The following is a 26,923-nucleotide window of genomic DNA, read 5'->3' as shown; positions in this document are numbered from 1 at the left end:
AGGAATGCAGAACACTATCCAAAAAAGAAAGACAAAGAATCCAATAATAAAGGAGAGCTGGTGCAGGCCAGGAGGTGGGAAGGCCAGCATCTGACCGAAGAACAGAGACCAAGGCAGGAAGATAAAGGCTTGGCTAAGAAGGTTTAGAACTGCAACAGCCTAAATGTAAAGCCAAGCAGAGCAGAACAGAACAAATGGGAGGAAAGGGGCAGAAAGGATGAGACAAGGGTGTGTTAGAAAGAGTGCACGTGAAAGAAAATCTACAGAAAGAAACGGGGACTCATTTCACACGTGGAAAAAAGAAACATACGAAAGTTTTATGTTCAATAACATCATTTTCCTTGATCCATCTTTAATTCTTAAGAGGGCATGCGTGCAACAACTCAGAAAACGTTCTTAAAGATGCAGTGATATCAATAACATTTATGATGTAAAAGCCAAGCGAGGAGTTGAAGACTCACGTTTACAATGAAGGAATTTGACCACTTTGGATTCTCATTTAGGATAAGAAAAATTTAACTTAATTCTAAAGCTGCAGGACCTAATCTACGAAAATGTTTCTGAAAGCAACAAAAATGGACTTTTCCCAAGAAGAACAAAACCTTACAACACACACACACACACACACACACACACACACACACACAGTTAATGAGGTTATTAAAGCCAGATTCTACTCAGGAGTTCTACCGTTCACAGGGTATATGTGGACAGATGTGTACATTTTTAAAGCAGTTACATAAGAGTTGGTCAGCTGCTAGTCAAGAGTATTTAAACCATACTGGACAAATCTGCTCTGAAGGAATCCAAGTTCTAAACTGGCTACATTAACACTTAGGATCCTGTCAGGCACTATTAACTAAAATGCAATGACGCAAAATAAGGAATAAAAATTTTTTAAAGGAGAATGGATATCCCATAGCAGAAGTGTTGTTGGAAAGAGCCTTCTGGTACTTACTGGTTTCTCATGTCTTTAAAATCACAAAGCCACAATAATTAGAAAGTGTGGCATACTTAAAAGAAACCATAGGAGTATGTAACTATAGAGAATACCATACTCATCCATGGAATTAAGCCTCGTTTTTGCACGCAGCAGTTTTCTACAATTTCTAATACCCTATCATATTTGACTCATCTCCCTATACCCACCTTCAAAAAAAAAATCAAAGATCCTTCATAAATGTTGGCTTTTTATTGAATTCTGATTTTTAAATTTCATAAACTTTTTGTCAAAAAATTGTAGCTTCTCTGATAAATCACATAATCAGGGTAGGTCACCAATGAATTACAGGTTATAATTCTTTTCAGTGTCATATTTTACCAATTATAAAAAGAAATCGCAATGACAGCCATTAAAGATCACATTATTGCTCCTTCTTGCTGACAGATTTCCCAAAATACATTTTTTAAAAAATTTTTTTAACGTTTATTTATTTTTGAGACAGAGAGAGACAGAGCATGAACAGGGGAGGGGCAGAGAGAGAGGGAGACACAGAATCTGAAACAGGCTCCAGGTTCTGAGCTGTCAGCACAGAGCCCGACGTGGGGTTCGAACTCACGGACCGTGAGATCATGACCTGAGCCGAAGTCAGACGCTTAACCGACCAAGCCACCCAGGCGCCCCATCCAAGATACATTTTTATATGATTTCTATAATTTCTTTGCCAAAGTCAAAAGGATATCGATATACAAAGGAAGCAATTTTTTTTCATTTTTTAAGTATTTAAAAAAAAATTTTTTTACATTTATTTTTGAGAGAATGAGACAGAGCGCAAGCAGGGGAGGGGCAGAGAGAGAAGGAGACACAGAATCTGAAGGAAGCTCCAGGCTCCGAGCAAGCATTCAGCACAGAGCCCAACGCAGGGCTCAAACCCACAAACTGTGAGATCATGACCTGGGCCAGAGTTGGACGTTCAACCGACTGAGCCACCCTGGCACCCCTAAATATTTTTATTGTATTCATTTTTGAGAGAGAGACAGAGCACAAGTGGGGGAGTGGCAGAGACAGAGAGACACAGAATCCGAAGCAGGCCCAACACAGGGTTTGAACTCACAAACCAGGAGATCATGACCTGAGCCGAAGTGAGATGTTTAACTGTTTAACTGACTGAGCCACCCAGGCACCCCAGCAGTTTTTTAATATTAAAATTTATAAAAGGAATGTGATACAAACATCTGACTAGAAGAGTGTTATCAATCCAAAACATATTTTAAAACTTCTTAAAAACCACTTTCACTTTGTACCTATTGCTACTCACGTTTATACATTCAAAAATTTGAAAGAAGGTATTAAGCCAACGGAAAAAAAAAAGGGTACAATACTGGATCAATCAATTTCTGAAATGCCTAATTGGGCATACTGAAAAAGGTACCTTAAAATACATGCTATAAATCCGAGGGACAGTTTCAGTTACGTCACATTGTAAATGCCAAAAACATCAAAGATACATATTTCACACTTTTTTTGTGATAGCAGATACACAAAAAAACGTTAGAAAACCTAAATAGAAACAAACCATCTTCATAAAGGGATAAATGTTACTCTCTCACAGAACACTAGCAAAATTCTGCACAGCAAAGGAAACAATCAACAAAACTAAAAGGCAACCCATGGAATGGGAAAAGATATTTGCAAATGACATATCGGACAAAGGGCTAGTATCCAAAACCTATAAAGAGCTCACCAAACTCCACACCCAAAAAACAAATAATCCAGTGAAGAAATGGGCAGAAGACATGAATAGACACTTCTCTAAAGAGGACATCCAGATGGCCAACAGGCACATGAGAAGATGCTCAACGTCGCTCCTCATCAGGGAAATACAAATCAAAACCACACTCATATCACCTCACGCCAGTTAGAGTGGCCAAAATGAACAAATCAGGAGACTATAGATGCTGGAGAGGATGTGGAGAAACGGGAACCCTCTTGCACTGTTGGTGGGAATGCAAACTGGTGCAGCTGCTCTGGAAAACAGTGTGGAGGTTCCTCAAAAAATTAAAAATAGACCTACCCTATGACCCAGCAGTAGCACTGCTAGGAATTTACCCAAGGGATACAGGAGTGCTGATGCATAGGGGCGCTTGTACCCCAATGTTTATAGCAGCACTCTCAACAATAGCCAAATTATGGAAAGAGCCCAAATGTCCATCAACTGATGAATGGATTAAGAAATTGTGGTTTGTATACACAATGGAGTACTACATGGCAATGAGAAAGAATGAAATATGGCCTTTTGTAGCAACGTGGATGGAACTGGAGAGTGTGATGCTAAGTGAAATAAGCCACACAGAGAAAGACAGATACCATATGTTTTCACTCTTACGTGGATCCTGAGAAACTTAACAGAGGACCATGGGGGAGGGGAAGGGAAAAAAAAAAAAAGAGGTTAGAGTAGAAGAGAGCCAAAGCATAAGAGACTCTTAAAAACTGAGAACAAACTGAGGGTTGATGGGGGGTCGGAGGGAAGGGAGGGTGGGTAATGGGTATTGAGGAGGGCACCTGTTGGGATGAGCACTGGGTGTTGTATGGAAACCAATTTGACAATAAATTTCATATAAAAAATTAAATTAATTAATTAATTAAATAAAAAACAGAACACTAGCAAAGTGTCTTTGTGGAGCCTGTACTAAATTGGAAGATTTAGATTTAATTCCAACTCAAAATCTGAGACCATAAATATGAAAGGTCACTTTTTAGAATTTTAAGCGACATTGTCTAGAAAGTGCCCTTTATTCTCTTTGTGATTATTTGTGCATCCCTCCATCCCTCCATCCACGGGACAGGGGGCAGGCGGGGGTGACACAACATGGCAGAGCAGAGGAAGAGACTGGTAATCTGAGCACTAAGCATCAGTCTCTTTCCACACTGGTTCTCTTTCCACAGGTAACAAGTGAAGGAAACAGTGACAGGGTCAGGGGGAGTGAAGACGCAAGTAAGGGAAACAGTGACGGGGTGGGGGGAGTGAAGAGGTAGGTAAGGGAAACCGTGACAGGGTAGGGGGGAGTGGAGAGGTAGGTAAGGGAAACAGTGATGGGGTAGGGGGGAGTGAAGAGGTAAGTCAGGGAAACTGACGGGGTAGGGGGGAGTAAAGAGGTAAGTAAGGGAAACAGTGATGGGGTAGGGGGGAATGAAGAGGTAGGTAAGGGAAACTAACAGGGTAGGGGGGAGTGAAGAGGTAGGTAAGGGAAACTGACGGGGTAGGGGGGAGTAAAGAGGTAAGTAAGGGAAACAGTGACAGGGTAGGGGGGAGTGAAGAGGTAGGTAAGGGAAACTGACGGGGTAGGGGGGAGTAAAGAGGTAAGTAAGGGAAACAGTGACAGGGTAGGGGGGAGTAAAGAGGTAAGTAAGGGAAACAGTGACGGGGTAGGGGGGAGTGAAGAGGTTAGTAAGGGAAACGGTGACGGGGTAGGGGGGAGTGAAGAGGTAAGTAAGGGAAACTGTCAGGGTAGGGGGGAGCGAAGAGGTCAGTAAGGGAAACTGATGGGGTAGGGGGGAGTGAAGAGGTAGGTACAGTTGAGACAAGATTCACCAGGAACTGTTAACTATTAAAGCAGGGTAATGGATAATGGGAATTCATTTCATTAGTTCATCAAACTATTCTATTTTTACACAGGTTTACATTTTGCCAACATAAAAAAGTTGGGGGGCGGGGGGGGCGGGGGGTAAGACGGTAGACCTGCTCTTCAAAATCTTTTAGAGCTCCTACATGTTTTCGTAAACATGGTGGCAGTACAGACAAGTGATAATACTAAATTTAGCCTCTTTAACTTTTTATTTATTTATATTTTTAACGGCAGATATACCAGGCGCTCAAGTTCAAGAAACGCTGGCCTACAGGTTGCTAAAATGTGGGCACATCGGACTCCCTTCAGACCCGAACACCTGGGTATATCTGCAAGTATGATCATTTAACCAGCCTTTAAGGATGGAAAGTAGGATTAGAAATAAATATTATGCATATAATTATAGAAGTTCAAACAGAGAAAGGTAGTTTTTGTTTGTTTGTTTGTTTAATATTCCACAGCAGTTCCTGCTTCCTTAACTTAAAAATGTTAAAAATACCTCATACTATATTATATTATATTATATTATATTATATTATATTATATTATATATTATATATTTTGTACCATTTTTGAAGTATTCCAATACAGCTACAATAGCCTCAAATACTGTCAAACTGTACATTTCCTAATGGATGACAGGCACATAATGCTGAATATGTGACACCGAACTGAAATGGAAAATACGATTTTGACATCAGTACACTGAAAATCTCATTCTAAAAATATCAGTATGACAATCTATTTGTCAAAATAACAGAGTTCTAGACAACTTGATTCCATTAGTAACTTTTATTTATCTAAATAACCTCTCATTTATGTCTTTCTGCATATACCAAATTTTACAAATAAATGCAATTCATAAATCCATGATTAAAGGTGACTAGATAATGGCAGAACACGCTGCCACGCAGACGTGACACTGTGGTTTCACATCTGGGACACTGAAGAGCATTTGATCACAGAAGCCGTCATCTGCAGGTTCTCTCTCGGTTTAAATTACCCACACAGGCAGACTGAGAGTGTAACCAACAAACTGCCATCTAGCTAATCCTAATTTCCATTTGCCCATTAATTGTGATTTTTTTTCTTTTTTTAATGTTTCACGTAGCGATTCTTTCCGAATTTTTAGGACACATTTTGTTACGAGCGTTTCAAAAGGCTCCCACTTGGAAGCAGGGAGGGTGGGCCTGAACGTTTTAGTATCTTGCTCCCTCCGCAAGAGAAAAACTAAACCAAACTCAAAGTAGTTTTTGAAAGAGTCTCTTACTCTGCTTGTTTAGCCAAATATATCTCAAAGTAACGTATAAGTAAAAAGGCTATGTATTCAGGGCAAAGCACGTAAAATAATAGAAGGCAAAAAAGGGAAAGGCAGAAAGAAAAGGACCGTGTGAGGGCAAATATAAGCAACTAGGACTCTTCAGTATAGAAGACAGGCTGGCGTCAATTAGGGTGTCAATATTATAAATCTATAAAGCCACACTTGAAGACAGACACAAAATCTACTTCTGTCAGATTTTACTCAAATGTCACCTTCTCTATCAGGTCTTCCTAATTCCTATTTGAAACTGCAACCCCTCATCAGCCATCCTATGACCCCTCTTCCTTTCTTTCTGTTTCTCCAGAGCATTTGCAACCATCTATTATAAAACTCATTCATGTTGCCAACCCCCCATCCCCAGTTCTGTGAATGCAAGCCCCCCAAGGGCGGGGACCCGACCAGTTTTGTGCACTGCTGTCTCCTCCACACGGTGGGTGCCAATATTTGGTCAAGAAATGAGTGGATGAATACACAAACTGAAAATGAGCTTGTCCACCGGAACGGATTCTAAAACTGAACGGAGCCCCTGGAGTCTAAAAAGAGGGTCTCATCAACTCGAGACGGTAGTGAATGAAAACACACAGGTTAAGAGGAGAGCTGAGCTGAAGGGACCTATAGATGACAGTTCATATTTAAAAACGAAGCTTTTCCAGGGGAAAGTCTCTGCAGTAGACATCAAAGCAAATAACCCTACCTTACAACAGTGCCACCCTCAGTGGAATATCAAACGCAAACACAGACCTAACCACCGTAATAATTCTATGCTGATGCCACCAGCTGCCTTGGGGTAAGCTCGGAACTCGTGTCCTGTCTCTGCACTTGTGACATCCCAAAAGGAACAGTGACGATCGGTAGCAAGAGGTGAAACTCAAGAGTTTGGGGTATTTGAAGCAGCCCTCCCAAAAGCAAAGTTCTCACAATGCCCCCCACATTTCTCCCATAATAAGCAGCCATTAGGAATTCCCATACCCTGCCACAACCAGAAAATAGGAGAAAGGTACTGAATCCTAACAAGTCACTTACCAACTTTTGAAACTAAGAAATTAGTCTTATTAGACGCTAAGGAAAATCCCAGGCAAGCCTAAAATTTCATGCACACACCCATACATAGGTATGTACATGCATGCACACACACACACACACACACACACAGATATGAAATTCATGTATACCTACAGAGTTACTTCACAAAATGTCATTTGAAATGGTGAGAGGAAAAGAAACCTAAGGCCAGCCCAAAACTACCATACGATGCTGTATATGAACAAATATACAAAATTCATGAATTTATGACATTAAGTCCAGTTTTTAAAAATACGAAGTAAACAAAGGTGCCTGGGTGGCTCAGTCGGTTGGGCGTCCAACTCTTGATTTCAGTTCATGATCTTGTTGTTTGGGAGACCGAGCCCAGCATCGGCTGATGCTCCAGGCTGACCGTGCGAAGCCTGTTTGGTATTCTCTCCCCTCCCCCACCCTCTGCCCCTCTTTCTCTCTCAAAATAAATACACTTTTTAAAAAAATACTACGAAGTAAATCCATTTGGAATAAAAAACTGCATTGCTCTAATGGTCATTATAAAATCAAGGTTACACAAAATCAAAAATGGTTAAATGTTTTGTTTTGTTTTTTAGTTTATTTATTAGTTTTGAGGGAGACAGAGTGCAAGCGGGAAAGGGGGAGAGAGAGGGGGAAAATCCCAAGCAGGCTCCCACACCGTCAGCACAGATGCAGAACTCAAACTCAAGAAACTGTGAGATCAGGACCTGAGCGGAAATCACGAGTCTGCCATTTAACCGACTGAGCCACCCAGGCACCCCATTAACTCTGTTTTCTATAATTTGATTAGAGATGAAGATAATCTGAGATTTAGTAATTACTCATCGATTACTTCTACTAGGAAAGGACACTGGGCTTTGTGCTGAGTTAAAGAAACCACTGTGCCCTCTTCTGCCCTCAGGAAGCTTATAAACAATTTGGAAAGATCCAATGTTTACAAAAATCTAAATCACAATTCCCAATCAGTGCCAGGGTTGGTAAGACCTTCATCAGAAGTGAACTCATCAAGTTAGGAACCACTCTAATTTAGGAAAGATGAATTTAACTAGGGTGGGAAACATATCCTAAGTACACTAAAGCATGAGAACTGTGGAGAAGAGAAAGGACAGGGCAGAATTCAAGTGACCCTAGGGGAGTAACAGCAATCGCCACGGACTCAGCACTGAAATGTCAGACACAGTGCTGTCTGCCTGTGTCCTGCGATGTGATCTTTGAAACGATCTTTTAAGGTCGATTATATTAGCCCTATTTCACAGAGTTCAAGTAATCTGCCTAAGGGTAAACTAATAATCAGTAGCAGAGCTGAAATTCAAACCCAGGACTGTTCATTCTGAAGTCAGGCTCTTACCCAATCACACACCACCATACACCAGGCTGGCCAGAAAAGAGAATCTACAGGGCAGGTGGTGAAATGCAAACTTGAAAATGTACACTAGACTGTCAGCTTCTCCTCACAGCACTGTGGTAGTTTCACAGCACTCAATACATATTTCTTACATGATTTTGATGAGGAGGCAATGAGGAACCCTAAAAGATGCTGAAGAAGCCTGAGACTCCGGGCTATTTGAAAACATCCAAAGTACCTTCTTTTTAGAGGATTTTATTAATCCATATTTAGAAACACTTTAAGTAAAATTTTAACCAGATTGTAATTTCATAAGATACTAAGAATATATTCCATGTTTCAGATTCTTCCTCTTTACATCCAACAAATACAGCAGCCTAGTATTTAGTTTCTACAGTAACTCAATCTCTGTATTCAAATCTCAGTTGAAGACTTCCCAGGATCTAGCTAGTGCTCTCTCTCAATATGAATTACACTCTCAATACTTGTATTTTTCGTTCCAGCCAGTAGGTTCACCGGCAGATCAGGAATATAGTTAACTCTAAAAGGAAATGATTTGAATCTCCCCCAGCCCCTCCCAAAAAAGAAACAAAACAAGCAAACAAACAAACCCTTTTCTTCATTTAACAGAAAGAAAATTCAGTTTAATGCACTGTATTCTCAGTCTCTCCATTCAGATGAAACAACAGCATTAGATTTTTAAAAACTCCTCAAGACAGAGAATGAGGAACTCCTAGGCAAAGTGCAAGAGCTAACTAATATTTCATCATTCCTTTGTTTATCGCACCTCCGTTTTTATTGAAGGTGAAGATAAATCCAAAGGGAACAGTTTTACAAGAAAGGTCTGTCCATGGGGACTTACCTTGTTAAGAGCAAATGACAAATGGTTTTCCCCTATAGGAAACCTACTCCTGTTTTATATAAATGTATCCTTTCAGCTCTGGTACCACAAATGAGGCTGGGAAGAGCATCAGATTACTGCTAGAAAGTTCATTTGTTCGCTATTTTCTTGGTCTGTCTTCGATGGGTCGTTTCAAATAACCAATAGGGTTGGTGCTCAAATTGGGCACCTTTCTCACAAAACAGGATACCAAAACTAAGTGTGACCTCATAGATGTACTTACATAACACACACACACACACACACGAAAAAATCTTGGTAATTACTTATTCCTGCCAGTCTCCTACTATTAATCAGTAAACAGCATATCCTTCCAAAAATCCAGATTAAGAAAACAAGAAGTCATACAATAGCATGGCTGCTGGGGCTGCCTCTGGTTGCTATGGAACACCGGGCAGGCCCCTGGCTCATTCCGCCGGCTCTCTGAGCGCTGCAACACCTTTAACGCCCAGCCTGGGCAAGTCTCAGCTTGTACCACCGAGATCAGCGGCCAGCATTTCACTTCTGTCCTGGAAGAATGACCTACAGGAAACACTGTTTCAGTTTTTAAAATTAATAATCCACCGGATTTTTACAACAATCTTTAGAATGATTAAAATCACCCTTACCCTCAAAACAGTAAAGAGGTGTGTGCCCAGTGGGAGAATTATTTACACCAATACATTCATTACGACACAGGTCACTAACATGCAGCAACCAGAAAGGAGAAATACAACGATAGGGATAAAAATATAACATTCCTTTAAAAAAAAAAATCTAGCAAATATATTTCCCCTTAATATACAGCCTACTTGTGATTTGGGAAAATATTGAAAAATTTTATTTCTATGTCGTTCTAAAACAAAGCAATTCAGGAATGGCCAGTATGCCAAAACCTACAGCTGGAAATAATAAAAAATTAAGACATTTACTCAAACCTTACACAATTATAAAACTTTAATGCTTTTTCTAGAAAAAAAATAAAATAAGGGGGGTGGAGGGTGGGCAGAGGAGGGGATTGGCCTAAATAACCTCCAAAATCTGTTCCAGCTTAAAAGTTCGGATTCTAAAATAAAACATCCTAATTATGTCTCCACTGGAATCCCACATATCTGTGCCATTTGGAAGCATGTGTAACTCCAGCGACAGACTTTGTCACCTCTTTAATCTCTCCCGGAGCAGCCTGGATGCCCCTCTGGGTCAGCTGTGCAGAGACAGACGAAGGAAGGGGGCTGAAGAGGAAGACAGTAGAGCAGTTAAACAGAAACAGGTAGAGAGGCTGGAGGTGAGCCCCTGAGGGACGAAGGCACCTATCCTAGGGGGTCTGAGGTTCCAGCTCCAGACCCAAAGGCCTAGCGGCTCCACAAAAACAGGGTCTGGTTCTGAAATACCAATTCCTGAACGAAGCTCTTCTTTGGTGTTCTTCCAAATTAGAATATTAAGTTGTCTGCTAATGGGGAGTTATTCCCATGCGGAGTAAGCGGACCAAGATTACACTTTTCACATTGGAAATGGCTTGTTTCTAAATGACGTCATGTGACATAAATGGAACGGGAGTCAATTTTTTTTTAACCTTTCAACGCTAGAATTAAATTACCAGTGCTTTTATTGACACTGTATTGAATGTAAAATAATAAAAATCACAGAAAACATTATTACAAATAATGTTTACACTGATGTTGCATTAAGTTCATAATAAAATCCTCTATAAATATTAATGAAATTAACACGTATTCCATCATCTTTTGTTTTGCAGGGTTACATTTATGTTTTGTTCAAACACTGGCTAATTAAGCTTTATAGTGGCATTCTCTTGTATACGTCACATCTTCTATCTGCTTTTGGAAAGCTTAAATATGTGAGAATCTGATCATTTAGATGTTACTAGGACCTATAACTTAGATATTTCCTAATGGCAGAAGGAATTAACTACAACCCTTGGAGAAAAGAAATGGTATTTTAGCTATGGGATCAGATCGTTTAATTAGTGTATCACTTTACCACTCTGTCTGGCTAGCAATAACCCCGTAGTAGAAATATTTTAAAAGACTGCCAAAATATTTTATGAAGTCATATACATTTCTATGGAACCTTCTGGATCAGAGAGAAGTTTAGCAATTAAAGTTACATAACCAAAAAATGCAGGCGTTATTTAATGTAATGAATTTACTCCTTCGTGCCTTATTCATCTAATTAAACAACAAGAAAACTCTGCTTTCAAGTAACGAGATTCAGGTCTACATTTTGTGCTGTTTATTAAAATGCCATTAATCATTGTTTGTTATACATATTAGTCTGCTCATTACAGAATAATTTCCAACGTGAATAATGGATTTTTTTTTTTTTTTGGCTATAGACTCTAGCATTGGAAAATATGCTTCTTTCACACCTGACTCCAGTCAACATTAACCTGCTGTGACTGATGTCCTAAGTTATCAGGACATCCACTGTCACCAATGGATGGCTCTCTCTTTATAGATAGGCCATTACGTCCCACAACGGAGCAGCTAACTCTGAAGGGAGTATCTTAGTGGTTGGTCTCTTCTCTTGGCAGCTTACAAAGTGGCTTGTCACAGTTCATCCAATCTCCCTACACACAAGTCAAAAGAGCGATGTACAAAAGACAAACACCGTTGCACCTCTGAGGGGTGTGTCTCACACAGCTGTCTTCCTGTGTCCTGCGAACATGAGCTGCTGTCCTTGGGCTTGCCGCCTTTATAACGACAGGTCAAATTTCAAGTAGGAGAGCCTGGAATTACTAAGCAAAACACCTGACAAATAACTGAGAACAAACTTCCTGATTTAGAAATGCTGTGCTGAGAAAAAAATAACAGGAAGATTGATGACGATCAATCACTCTTAAATATTTTGTCTTCAACATAATGTAAGCATCTTTTCAAGACTACATTGAGTCTTGGTTAACAAATTTAATTTTTTTCAGAGAAACACAGAATAAAGAGGGGTTCAAGTTTATTTCAATAAACAAATATTTCAAATGGTATAGCTTTAAGAATAGACGGTACTAATTATTAAATATGTGTGATGAGCACAGGGGGTTCATTATGCTTTTCTCTCTACTTCAGTATGTTTTAAAAATCCCAAAATAAGAAAGTTTTAATTATATATACATTTATAGTGTACAGTTTTCCACTACCTATTGACTTCCCAAATGGAAAGTGCTTTAGATATCAGATATGCTAATGAAATCCCAGCTGAATATATTCATTTTGGATGTTTCACATATAACTTCATAATAATAAAATAATTATGAGGAAAAGGACACATCTCAACTTCATGCTTTTCTTTTTTTTTTTTTTTTAATTTTTTTTTCAACGTTTATTTATTTTTGGGAGAGAGAGAGAGAGAGACAGAGCATGAACGGGGGAGGGGCAGAGAGAGAGGGAGACACAGAATCGGAAACAGGCTCCAGGCTCTGAGCCATCAGCCCAGAGCCTGATGCGGGGCTCGAACTCACGGACCGCGAGATCGCGACCTGGCTGAAGTCGGACGCTTAACCGACTGCGCCACCCAGGCGCCCCCAACTTCATGCTTTTCTATATACAACATGAAGTACAACCCCAAGCAGTAACAAAGGTCCCACAGACTTACGATAAATATTTTCATCAAAATATTATATTTTCAACAAAGTACAAGCGTCTCCTATTAGTTAAAATCACAATAAGGCAAAAACAATGACTGTTCCTCCAGCCAATTATGTCACCATTCGTACTGTGATTTATCCACTTTATCTTAATCTCTCTTCTAAAAGTCTCCACTAATTTCATCTAACTGCATTTTCAGTAACTTCTTCTACCTTTCCTTTTTGGTGCTTCAAGATTCCCAAATATCAGCTCTTGTCATCTTTGTAGACTTCCACAATTTCAAACATTAAAAAATATGTTCACATAGCTGGGAATACGTCATTTTGGTCTAATACTTTATTTCTCTCTCTTCTTTCAAAATGCTCCCTAAGGGGCGCCTGGGTGGCTCAGTCGGTTAAGCGTCCGACTTCGGCTCAGGTCATGATGTCGCACGGCTCAGGTCATGATGTCGCACGGTCCATGAGTTGGAGCCCCGCGTCGGGCTCTGTGCTAACCGCTCAAAGCCTGGAGCCTGTTTCAGATTCTGTGTCTCCCTCTCTCTCTGCCCCTCCCCCGTTCATGCTCTGTCTCTCTCTGTCTCAAAAATAAATAAACGTTAAAAAAAAATTTTTTTTTAAATGCTCCCTAAAACCCAGTGGAAATCTGAGTCTTCAGGATTCCTAAATTAACCAAAATAGTATTGGCCCTAAATACAAACTGATATAAACTCTTTAATTCCTCACCCAAAAATAAAGCTAAAGGGCAACAGTGGAGAACTACAAGCTTACAGACAAACGTACCCAATTCTCTGAGGCCTCTCCTAGCATGTTTTTGAATCAAATATCAGAAATAATGTTAACAGCGGTGGTGGTAATATTGTTAGATACGCTGAATATGGCAGACGGGGTTTACACAGCCCTTAAAATGACCCTTCTTTTTCTCTACACCATACTAATCATTTAGTTCATACTCTACCTTTTCCAATTATATGATCCTGCCCCGATTTACCCTCATTCTTACCCCATTCCTTCAGATCAAGGTGTTGTTCTGGGCATTGGGTGTCATCTCTTGGCATTCTTTCTAAGGTCTGTAAACCAAAAGGTAAACTGGAACTTCCAAAGCTCATGTATAATGCGTCACACAAGACTGTGCTGTGGGATTGGGAAATTCCAGACAGCAATGTGAATTAGCAAAAATATAGTATAATAGAGAAAGCTATATTATCCAAAAAAGAAGCTTTTACTGCAAAGTTGATCAAGGGCAGCAGGACTGGAGGTGAGTGAAGTTTCAGGATCGCTACGATGACCCTCTCTCACATATACTCCGATCGACATCTCCGGTCTGTGTCACCTGTGTTTCTAGCAAAACTAATAAATGCCCAAGCAGGTCTCATGCAATCAAAATATTAAAATGCATCACCTTCCAATTTCAGAAACAAAATTCTACCTCACTTCCAAGCCATATGGCTCTCAAACCTATGCTGAAATAGAAATCCACATCTATTATAGAGCTCTACTCATTCAACATTATTTAAAAGGTTTTAAATTTCAAAACTCAGCAGACTTCTAAAAATAAAGGAACAGATCAAATGTTGATCCAGCCACATAATATCTTAATCTGCTATAATTGGAATGAATTACAATTTCTGTCTCTAACTATAATTAATTCAACTTCGGCATTCATGGCCTTTGTTAACTAAAGGTAGTCTCTACAAACCATCACATAATGTGAGGCACTATAAAAAGTTGTTTCCCAAAACACACAAGGGTCATTCAAAGAACTTAAGTTAAATATTTCCCCCAATATTCCTTGCTTCGAGAAAACAGCAGTGGAGTGGTTCCAATACCATTACAAGATGTGTGCAATGCAAAAGCTAGTGGGCAATAGTCCTACTGATACAATTTCCAAAACTGCAAACAAAACATAAATAAAAATGACTTTCTAAAGGTCTACACACAAACACATATATGGACAAAACACAATATATAAGCCAAATTTCATTTTTCTTAACGTAGGTACACCCCACAAACATAAAGTAACTTTATACACAAAATGTTTTAAAACATTCTTTAGAACCATGCAATACGATCCTGACATAAAACAAAGAATCTAACTTTACGTGGTGTCTGTGTAGTGGGTTTTCACTGTGGCTCGTCAAAATACACATTGTACATTTAAAATGATAAAGGTGGTATTAAGATCACTAATATAGTATCTCTTTGTGTGTTTTTTATTAATGACCTTTACACTGACACTTCATTAAAACTCATCTCCAAGACCGTCACCAGATATAATCAGATGCCAATCGGCGAAAGCCTGATGTGACAGATTATACTCTTTGGTTCTTTAAAATGTCAGCCTAAATAGGCACAAGGGGGAAAAACCGAGGTTCTACTGCAAAAAATACTTTCAGGAAACAATCTACCCAAAGCAAAATGTAGAGAGGTCGATGTAAGGCATCATTTCCATTATCTGCCACACAGACTAGATTTTCTCAATATTCCTTTCTTTTATTCCCACCTTTCTAAAAAGCTGTGCACAACCAAATCACAATACAGGCTCTGTAGAAGGATATCACTGCATATCCACCAATGTACTAAGGGATAAACATAGATAGATACAGTCAGCCTTTAGGAGGAAAGGATCACCGACAAACATAAATAAGACACCTATCCTCACAAAAGCACATATAGTCTGCACAATACTACAGCAGAAAAGGAAAGAGAACTGGGAAGAAACACTGGATCAGCTGGGCCACCTCTGGCTGCCCCTGCCCATGCCTCCAATTCCCACCCTACCCCCACCAAAGGTTGGCAGTCCAGGAAAAATAACCGCACAGAGTACGCAATGCACAGGTGTTTAACAATGCAAACAGGATATGATTTGTAAATGTATCTCTTCTTCCTGCCTTCCTCCAGTATTCTCCCTCATCTACCTCCTCACAAATAAAGCAAAGAAGAGAGAAACCTTAGTGACAAGCAAGGACTTTCTAAAATGGTTTTGCATATTAAAACAAACTATGCTGACCGAGACAAAACAGGGTCAGATACATGTTTAAGAATGATAGTTAGGGGTGCCTGGGTGGCTCAGTCAGTTGAGCATCTGACTTCGGCTCAGGTCGTGATCTCACGGCTCATGAGTTCGAGCCCTGCGTCGGGCTCTATGTTGACAGCTGGGAGCCTAGAGCCTGTTTCAGATTCTGTGTCTCCCTCTCTCTCTGCCGCTCCCCTGCTCACACTCTGTCTCTCTCAAAAATAAATAACCATTAAAAAAAAATTTAAAAAAGAATGATAGTTATTACATTTGAAATTACAAAATATTAAAAACCGCTGGAATCGGGATGCAGTTCACACACTTAACTAGGTTTCTATAAATCAATAAAAATGATCATTCAAAAGTAGTCTTAAAAGCAACAATAACAATCTTTTAATCTCTCATACGCTTATCAGATTGGTAAAAGAGGGGACATCCAGCAGAACATAAGACTTATCTTGAACTCATGCAAAGAATGCTTCCTTCCACACTCTGCAATGCTCTACAATCTTGAGTCTGGTTGCCACATTACGATTAAAGTAAAATGTTATGAAAATGCACACTTCTTGACCAAAAGACACAATATTTTTCCTGCCATCAAACCTGAATTTTTAAAAAATGGTTATGCAAACATAAACAACATTCGGGGCGGGGAGGGGGAGCAGTAGGGATCACCAATGGAAAAGACAGAAAAGAATATGAGCATGAGTGAGGGGGAAGGCCCCCCCTGAGCGGGGCCCCAAAGTAATCCAAAGGCACTCGCCCAGACTCCTTGACAGGACTTCAGTTCTTTTCAAAAGCAGCTGAATAGCATGAAGAGAAGAAAAAGTCAAGGCTATAACAACTGGGGAACAAATGCTGAAAAATGAGATAAACAGAAATCTAAATTTTTATTTCTTTTGATGGGACAGCTCACATTATCCTCCCTCCCTTTCTCTCCCTCCGTCGAACTGCCTGTCCACAGACTTGGGAAATTATGTCCTGTTTTAAATATTTCATTGGTGAGCAACAGGCAGGAGCCCCAACTGTCAGACTCTCGTCTGGCACACACACACAGAGGAGCCGGCTCGGCAGGAGCTCGGGCTGTGAGACTCAGCTAATTCCTATGTGGGTGAGGAAACCAGGGCACTTGGCCACCACTCCCCACGGGGGCCAGCCACCGAAATGGTGGGACCTTCTGAGGCTGGGTCAGCGGTGTGGCCGTCGTGCTAGACCCAGGCTCCGGATTTGCTTTCTCGGCTGTTCTCACCAAAAGAAAGAATGGGCAAGCACAGGCTAGCCTTTCAGTCCATCGGGAAAGGAAGTATCAATTCCCGGCTCTCTGTTATTGGTAACATTTCCCTTTGGTGCCCATCTCGCCACGGAAGCACCGACTACTGCTCAGAGGGCTAGAGAGATCGCACAGGCCTACTGCTTCATTTTACAGATGGAGAAACTGAGACCCAGAGGGTTTACGTGACTAGCCTAAGGTCTGGCACTTAGTGGCAACCTGAGTACCAGAACAGACCTTGCTTTCTCCGCTTTATCTTCCTTCGGCTGGCACTTTTGAGGGCTTTGTTTCCCAGCCCCATCGCCCTCTCTTCTTTCTCCTTCCACATTCCTTCTCAGCAATGTCTCCCATCACCAGCTAGTACACCTTTACTGCCAGGCTAGCTGCCTCGCTCTTAGTTTTCCTGGGCTCAGCTCCGATTAGCCCTTACCCATTTTTGCCTCAACAGGAAGCATCAACATCCTCTGGTAGTCCCGACTGGGCAAAGGCAAGCGGTACTGAAAGGGCATTACGGCGTCTCTTAAGAGTCGTGAGAAAGAAGTTGCCAGGGATTAAGAGTCAGCAATGGACAGACATATGTGATGTGCAAACATAATCTTTTGGGGCTGGACTAGACATTTAAACTAAAGTGCTTAGCCAGAGGCCAGTGCATAGCCAAGACGAGGAAGGGAGCCTCCCGGAGCAAAATCATGCTCAGGTTACATCATTAGTGCAACAAGGAGATGCATTTGTTCAAGAGGGCAGTCAGACAGATAGAACTCGTAAGAAAATAATGATGGTATAACCTTGCCACCTAAGTCACGTTTCCTAGCTTTTCCCCATAAGTTCCTTTTAAAATGTGTGCGAAATTCACTGGAAGAAAAGAGGCAGAGGAGATGGCTGAGCTGGGAGTCTGTTTATTTTATATATATTAGCCTAATTATCTATAAAAAAGAATGGAAAGGGAGTCATATAATTAAACCCCTAACAGGAATGGGGAGAGTGAGAACAGGTGAGACAAGGGAGGCAGGCAAAAACCCACTATTTATAAAAAGGCTTCAGGAAAAAAAAAAATGAGGCACAGTACTGAGTAAACTTGAACTGGGATGTATAACTCACATTTCCAGTTCAAGAAAGATCAGGACTATCTAGATCACTCTAAAACGAAACGAAAAAATCATTCTCAGTCAAAATGCTTAGAAAAAAAGATACATAGCAAATTACTAAATAGCAACTTCAGAGATAGTAGCCAACTAAAATGTTTCTTTAAACATCTCTAATCGCCGAAGAAAGGGAGCCAAAATGACATTTTTCCCTCTATAATTTCACATTACGTTTTACTGCATAACATTCCAAGGTTACTTCATAGCTCGATTAGGGCTGGCAAATTATTCCAAAATTACTTATTGCTATAGGTCCACAAATGGTGACCTCACACATTTCTCTACCCTTAGAGAACAATTCCAAGCAGTGCCTTATGAAATTGTAGAATAATTCTTTGATGAACTCATCTTTACACAGCTACTTATTGCCATTATATATTAATGACAACATTTTATACAAAGTCTATAAATACAGTACAAAATGTTCTCAAATGAACTCATGTATAACGTGTGCAAAAGAAAATATAAATTGGGCAATGAAATGGACAATGGGAATCCTAAGAGTATATGAAATGCTGCATTATTAGTTCTCAGTCTGAGATCTCTGGACCAGGAGAGTTGTCCAAATGTAGGAAGGGGTGCCTGGGTGGCTCTGTGGGTCAAGCGTCCGACTTCAGCTCAGGTCATGATCTCACACGGTTTGTGTGTTCCGGCCCCGCATCAGGCTCACTGCTGTGAGCACAGAGCAAGATTAGGATCCTCTGTCCTCCCCCCGCCCCCCGCCCATCCCCCACTTGCACATGCTCTCTCTCAAAAAATAAAGTAAAAACATTTTTAAAAATGTAGTAAAAGAATGCCATTGTTGTAAGGCTGCAGAGTTGAACTAAAATACAACTTTGGGCTAACATCCTATTAATTCAGTGTAATAGCAAGACTGGTTATCAAAAAGTAATCCAAACCTGTGATCGATTTTTGTCTTTATTTTTAAAAGTAGGGGAGGAGAGAATATTTAATGAGGGCAAAATCTTTCAACACTTAGGGGCCACTGAAGTGATCAGGAACATATTAAAAGAATTCTTAGGTGGGAAAAAGATCTGAATGGGCATCTTATCAGTATTCTCTAATAGTAAGAATCAACGCATATTGATCATGTATTCTGTATCAAATACTGAGCAAAGCATCTTACAAGAATTATCTTTAATCTCCACAAAACCCCATAAGGCTGGTAAGGTGGATCCTGTTTTTCAGATGAGAAAACTGAGGCAAGGTAAGCTCAATAACTTGCCCAAGGCCTCACAGCTAATAAGATCATCTGAAATCTGACCCCAAAGCCTGTGTTCTTAACCAATTTACTTATCCCATCAATTTATTTAAAGAACAAAATACATACCAATTTGATACTCTAAATGTATTTCAATTTTTTTAACTGATTTGTTTTCATTAAGTGCATCCTATACTTTGATATGAAAAATAAAACTTCAAAAATAAAGGTTTTAAAACATCATAAATATACTTTAAAAATCTTGGGGCGCCTGGGTGGCTTAGTCGGGTAAGCAACTCCAGCTCAGGTCATGACCTCATGGCTGGTGAGCTGGAGCCCCGCGGGGCTCTGTGCTGACAGTTCAGAGCCTGGAACCTGCTCCAGGTTCTGTGTCTTCCCCTCTCTCTGCCCCAGCCCCGCTCACACTCTCTCTCTCTCTCTCTCTCTCTCTCTCTCTCTCAAAAATAAATAAACATTAAAAAAAAAAAAATCTTAGTGGCAGAAACTAACTGGTAAACCGTAAAACCACACTGTAAAAGAAAAATGCCTAACCTATTTTAACAAAACTAGTATTTAAAAACAGTTGCTCTCAGGGCACCTGGGTGGTTCATTCGCTCAGGTCATGATCTCACTGTTCCTGGGTTCAAGCCCCAGCTCCCTGCTGACAGCGCTGCTTGGGATTCTCTCTCCTCCCCTCTCTCTCTGCCCCTTCCCTGCTCTCGGGTACACCATCAATCAGTTATTCTCTCTTGATGTTTCTGGTTCTTTGACATTCCAACACATGAAGTACTTACTATCTCTTATAAAGGTACTCTGAAACATATCACATTTTGCTGATTGTAGTTAAATATGGGATAATAGTATAGATCAACCCATACATCTATTATCTGAACAGAAAAGCTTATATGATAGACCTTTCTAAGCTTACTTGAGAAAGACGCTGGCTACCCCTGTCTCAATGTTTGTTTTTTGGAGTATATACTGCTGACAGAGGAAAGTCAATGATGCTAGAAGGGCCCAAAGATTGAATTCTATAGTTCCCCTTAAAAATTCTCACTACACTAGGGGCATCTGGGTGGCTCAGTCAGTGAAGTGTCTGACTCCGGCTCAGGTCATGATCCCGTGGTTCGTGAGTTCGAGCCCTGCATCTGGCTCCATGCTGACAGCTCAGAGCCTGGAGCCTGCTTCCAATTCTGTGTCTCCCCCTCTCTCTGCCCCTCCCCAGCTCACACTCTGTCTCTATCTCTCTCAAATATAAATATGCAACATTAAAAAAAAAACAAAAACCTCACGCCAAACGCAGAGAAAACAATACCCAACCACTTCTAATTTAGAAGTATACGGCACAGGGCAAGTCAGAAAATCTAAAAGTTCTTAGATAATAAAGCCAAATTAAATTTTCAAACAAGACTACTCCAACAGCATCAAGTGGGGGCTGAATTCTCCAGACAATTTTAATATTATTACTGTTCTTGATTCAATTAGTCCGACAACTATTACTACCACTCACAGGTTTGAGGTAGTTTTTTTAAAAATCATACAATAAAAGCATAGCATTAACTATGCCATACAAAAATGTTTTAAGAATATACAATATGTAAGGGTGCCTAGGTGGCTCAGTTAAGCGTCCGACTTTGGCTCAGGTCATGATCTCACAGTCCATGGGTTTGAGACCCGTTGTCGGGCCCTGTGCTGACAGCTCAGAGCCTGGAGCCTGCTTCAGATTCTGTGTCTCCCTCTCTCTCTGCCCCTCCCTCACTCATGTTCTGTGTCTCTCAAAAATCCATAAACATTAAAAAATATATATATACACACACACACAATACGTTGATGTGTGCCAACAACACCAAATCTACAGAGTCCAGAGTCATACTGCCCAAACAGCGTGATTCTCAAGTTAACTGAAATTTTTGAGACAGAGACAGAGACACCTGCGTACAAACAGGACCAATGTCCGTACCTAAAGGACTAATGCCGACATTCAAACTATGCCAAACAGATCAGTCTTGATATTTTATGTTGTGCTAATATATATTATCCTAGCCAAACAGAAAGAGGCTCTGATACAAAATTGCCAATTAACATAGTATATTAAATTTAAGCTCCATAGAAATAAGGCTATTATATGCTTGAATGCATATATAATTAAAATTTTTTCTTTAAATAAAAGTTCTAATCAGTTCACATTTGTGGTGATGATAATCTCATTGCTGCAAACAGCATAGCACCCCCTGGTGCATCTGTTATAAGATGTATAAAATTACCACAAAAAAAGGGATAGAATCAAAGTAAAAATGAACCTTAGAAATCAATAGGTTGATACTCTTTTATTTACTCTGGTACATATTTTTAAACATTAATGCTTAAAAACAATTTGCATTTTAAAAGACCACTTAAAAATATTATAGAAACAACTGGAGGAGGTCAGGAAAATGTTTTCAATTAAAAAGATTTAAAATAATGAACAAACAAAATACTGGTTTCCAACATTTATCACTCATTAAAATAACGCTGTCAAAAAAAATTCTTTAAATATGACATCACAAAAGTTGTCATGTTAACCAAATTTCACTTTATTTAAATCTGCTTTGGCTTTTTGTTTCAGATAAACTTGACGGACGGTGTAAAATGTTCCAGAGTACTTTTTTCTGGATTCAAAGTGAATATACGATTACTTTTGAGAATTTTTAAGTTGTTTTGTGAAAGGATTTACAACTTATACAGTGTGAAAATAGAATGATAATCAGAAATAAAAGTCATTTTAATTAAATTACGAATCTTAACTTGAAAAGTTCAAAATTTTTACTTAAAAAAAAAACAAAACTTCCTAGGAAAATAATTAACTCCGAAAGTATATTTCACTAAGGACAAAGCAAAGGATGCCACCTGCTTCAGATAGCCCTTTGTGAACCTCTACAAGTCCCAACACAATGCGCTAGAAATGAAAATGACACCTGTTTAAAGCAGCCATCTGTCCCTAACAAGCTGGATTTAGTCAAATCCACTTAATCTTGGATTTCTAAAATATGGGAACACTATGCACCTGTGAACAGAGAGGAACTTCAAATGTTCTGCCACGGCCACTGGGAATCTATACCAAACAGTTAAAGGCAAATGATTTCATTAGGGAAACTAAGTTTGGGGGGGGGGAGGGCTTTGCTGTTGTTGTTTTTGTTGTTGTTGTTGTTTTTAAGTAACTGGAAGTGGAGCATTTTTGCCCAACGTTCAGTATAAAAACAAACAACCAGCAGGCTCTTTATAATTTAAAGGTTTACTTCCTTGAAGACTCTTCACAATTTAAAAGCTTACTTCTTTGGTTATTGTTGTTTCTTGTAACATAGTCTCACTAAAGATGCCAAGAACAAAGTAACATTCCTATAAGCCCAGTCAGGAAAAAAAAAAAAAAATTTAACTCTTCTCACACACGATGCTATATACCCCCTTTTAAACACACACACACACACACACACACACACACACACACACACACACACACTCCATCTACCAATTTCTTCAGTTGGAAGCTTAGAGAAAATCACTCACATCAACTTCCTCAAGAATAAAACATGTTACCAAAAGTAACATATCATCATTTAAATACATTGAATCTACCTTGACTAATAGTTCATTCATTTTCTGTTAATTTTTTAATGGGGAAAAGTCTACCATATTGAACTTGTTTAGGGTAAAAAATACCTGTTTAGTGTTAAAGGATGTTAAATGAATAAATTATAAACGCTGTGAGTCCCTGAGTACAAGACTACCTGAATACTAGAGAAACAATGTATTATTTTTTAAATTGGGCATAACTAGCTCATATAATGAAAATACTGTGGAATGATGCACTTTACAAGTGCATTTTAGCTTAGGATATTATGCGTGTAAATGTACTGCATAAATATGCCCACACCATTTAATGCAACTTAAAGGCAAAACAATCAAAAAGATGTAGAGAGGCATTATGACGCACAATGGATCACAGATATTTAGCTACCGGAAACAAGTTACAATTAAGACCTATTTTAACACTTTTAGTTTTATAGCATGGTCACTTTTACAGATTTTAGTCTAAAAACTGAGAACATAGGAGAATGCCAATACGTACTATAGTACTTCCAAGGAAAACCAGCACAGAGAGAAGAAACTAAAAGCTAAGTATTCATCCTTGTGTTAAACTTTTAAAATTTAGCCCTATGTTAGTACTTCTGGCGACAGTTTACTCAATCCATATGAATAATGCTGACATACTTGAGCTCAAAGCATCTCTAACAGCAACTTTTATACCACCTAAGTGCTTTTAAAAGCGGGTAATAGAATTCAATTTAAGTTCTGCTCTCAAATCAACTTGTAAATGGAAAATCTCAATTAGAGAAAACTTGAGACAGCTGTGACAAGTGAAATGCCTCGAACAAGTTCTTGGACATTGCAAATAAAAATATTAAACCATAATATTATAGCATATAATCAACTTGGCTGAAAACCTATTATGTAAATGGCATAAAGTCTGAAACTGTCTCAAGACAGCAAAACTCCTATTAACTTTGGAGAGAGTTTATGGGACCCAGGAGCTTCACCACCCAAAAGTGTTCAGCCATTTGACACTCATCTGAACAGAAAACAAAAACAAGAACAAATTAGTATTAGAAATTTGCATGGAACCCAGGTTGGGGAATAAATATAAAGAGACTGGAGCGCTCTGAGAAAGACTTCTTCACAAGGAAATGAATTGAAAGAGAAGTTTGTTTCTTTTTTTTTTTTTTAACCCCAACTCCCACTTTACAAAATATTAGCCTTAATGGCGTTACAATTACCCAACCTGGTCATTGACAATCTCAAGAATAATTAACACTGTCACATTATTCACAGGCTGCTCTGTTAGGTAAATCAATATGCATTTGCTGTGAGAAAGAAGACTGTTTAAACACGTTATTTTAAAATTCCAAATTAGAAACTTCAATATGTGCAAACAGAACAGTACATTATACGTCGTATCTGTTTTAGCCCACGTTCATTATGAAACCCTTTACCCAATAACCTTCCAATTAAACGTGAGGCTGAAAAATGAGCAAATTTACAGGATCTCTAACACTGGGCTCCCTCTAACCAAGAGCCTAGTACTTGAGGATTAGTAAGTATTCAAAGCTACAGAGGGGGAAAAGATAGATTTTTTTTTAGAAGAAAGACTTAAAAAGGAAAAAGTTGTCTCTCGTCAGCAGGTTCCAAGTCACTGTCCAAAGAAAACCAAGAGAGTAAACAAAAAAGAGTATGTTAAGTACACACATGCCTAGATCTTAACAACCACAAAGAGAGTGAAATATACACACGTTTCAAGTTGAGAAGCTTCATACATTCTTTATGAACAACTTGACTTCAATTTCAACTCTCAAAGGAAAAGGAACAGAGAAGATGAAGAAGGGGTAAAAAAAAAAAAAAAGCAAAGAAAAGAAAAACTCTTTAAAGTGCTACAACTGTCACAAATAACACCGTAAACTGAGTTCTCACAAGGCTTCCTTGGGTCCTGTCCCTATTTATCACACCCCAAGTCTCCCAACCACAATGAAAATTGTCAGCACTCTCCACCGCGGGGAGGGAGGTGCATCAAAGTGGAATGGAGCCTCACGACCACCCCTCCCACCCCCACAGGAAGGATAAAGCACTGTCAATAACTACTAACCCAAGTATCACAGATGCCCTGCATCTGGTTTAAATCACAAGCGCGCGCGCACACGCGCACACACACACGCACACACACACACACACACGCACACACACGCACACACACCAAAAAAGAAAGAGAGCGGGGAGAGACTTGTTTTACAAATCTCTTTTCCAGGGCAGCAAAGAGCCCAGCGAAGAGGCCCCTGGTTTCAATGTGTGTGCAAAGGGTCGGGGGGTGGGGGGGGGGGCGGATAGGAGGAGAAGCGGGGGGGTGGGGGGGTGGGGAGGGAAGAGTGCTGAATGGGTATTAAGACTGTTTGCAGCACAAAGAAAACACAGTTTTAAAAGAAAAGAAACAAGAAACAAGAAGCCGTGCAGCTGATGACGGCCAAAGGAGCGCAGCCCATTTTAGCACAAGGCAAAGAGGGGCGACGAACGGAGGGAAGGGGCGGTGGGAAAAGTTCACCGTCGTACGAGGGTAAAAACAACGAAACCCCTCAACCAGGCCCCACAAGTGAACAACAACAACAACAACAACAACCCGCCAGCTCCGGGGTCCCCCCGGCACGCTGCCGCCTATTTCGGTTTTGCGACCAGCAGGAAACGAGGGGAAAGGAGGAAAAAATGGGAGAAAGCAAGCCGGCCAGCCTCCTCGCTTCACCTGACCCTCCTGCTCCGAGCCGGACCTAGGGCAGAGCTCCGCCGTCCGCGCCGGGGACCCGGGGCTCCCGCTCCCGCCCGGCTCCGCAGCCCCCGGCGCTCCCGCTCCATCCCTGACGCGCGGCCGCCGAGGGCCGGGGCGGCGCGGCGCCCACACCCCCGAGCCAGCCGCCGCGCGCTCGGTCCATTGTAAACACGCCGGGGCGCCGAGCCCCTCGGCGGCGGCGCCGCAGCGGCAGCCCCCGGTGTCAGGAGTGAGACCCCCGCACAGCCACACTCGGCTCGCGCACACGGACACACACACACACACACACACGCGCGCGCGCACGGACACACGCGTTCACACGCAGCCACACGCTCCCACACACATGTACAGACCGAAGAATATTCACCTTGGCTGTGGATTATTGTGGTGTTGTTGGTGGGTGATGGAGATGGTGGTGGTGGGGAGGAGGAGGAGGAAGAGGAGGAGGAGGAGGAGAGGAGTAGTTGTTGTTGATGGGTAACAGTCGCCAGGACTACGGTGACTATGGCGCTTGATTCACAAGGCAACGGTTGCTATAACTCACAAAAGAGAGAGAGAGGGAGAGAGAGAGAGGGAGCGAGAGGGAGAGGGAGACACTCGCACGGGGAGGGGCGGGGAGGGAAGAGGGGAGGAGGCGGGCCCGGCGAGCCGCCGGAAGGGGCGGGCTCAGCACCGTGACGGACAGCCCCGACCCCGGGCCGGTGTTGGGAGGGGCGGAGGGAGGAGTGCGAGGCGGGGTTCCGAGCGAGGGCCCCGGAGAGCTGCGCTTAGGTTTGGCAGGGGCTGAGGTCACCCCAGAGTCCTCTCGGACGTGCGCTCGCTGCACGCGCCGACGAGGCAGCAGGGGAGGGGGACTGCAGGGGCGTGGCGGTGCGAGGGGTACTTTCTGTGTGACGAAGGCTGCCAGTTCCGGCAGCCGGCTTTGTGCAGAGAAGCCCCAGAGCCGCGAGAGGGGAACGACTAACCCGGGAGAGGGGGTGTCGAGGGCCATTCCAGACACTCTTGTGGGGAGACCAACTACGGCGTAATAGAATCCACTTTCAAGAGCGCGCTCCTCCCTTTTTTTCCTGGCCTGAAACGTCATTTCCGGGGCGGGGCGGACGGAAGGTCCCGGATGTGCCGCCGCTCGCTCGCCCTTTTTTTTTTCCTCTCTTTTCTCTCCCCCACCCCCCCATCCCCCCGCCC

General features: G+C 41.1%; 1 protein-coding gene across 6 annotated transcripts in view; it reads right to left on the bottom strand.

Moving 5' to 3' along the window:
- Nucleotides 1-26,369, bottom strand: part of RFX3 (regulatory factor X3) — a 295,498-nt gene extending 269,129 nt beyond the window's left edge. For 2 of the 6 annotated variants that reach the window (XM_019815721.3, XM_019815723.3), the window contains exon 1: nucleotides 26,106-26,369. Coding sequence is in view for 3 of the 6 variants with exons in the window: in XM_045043108.1 (XP_044899043.1) it covers nucleotides 13,770-13,875 (106 nt within the window). In the remaining 3 variants the exon portion in view is untranslated. The other 4 variants (XM_023243298.2, XM_045043108.1, XM_045043105.1 and 1 more) reach the window with 4 other exon arrangements.
- Nucleotides 26,370-26,923: the final 554 nt, after the last annotated feature.

Source organism: Felis catus, chromosome D4 (genome assembly GCF_018350175.1).
Source record: "Felis catus isolate Fca126 chromosome D4, F.catus_Fca126_mat1.0, whole genome shotgun sequence".
NCBI classification, from domain to species: Eukaryota; Metazoa; Chordata; class Mammalia; order Carnivora; family Felidae; genus Felis; species Felis catus.
Note: the sequence above shows the minus strand (reverse complement) of the source record. Positions and strands in the feature narration are given on the sequence as shown.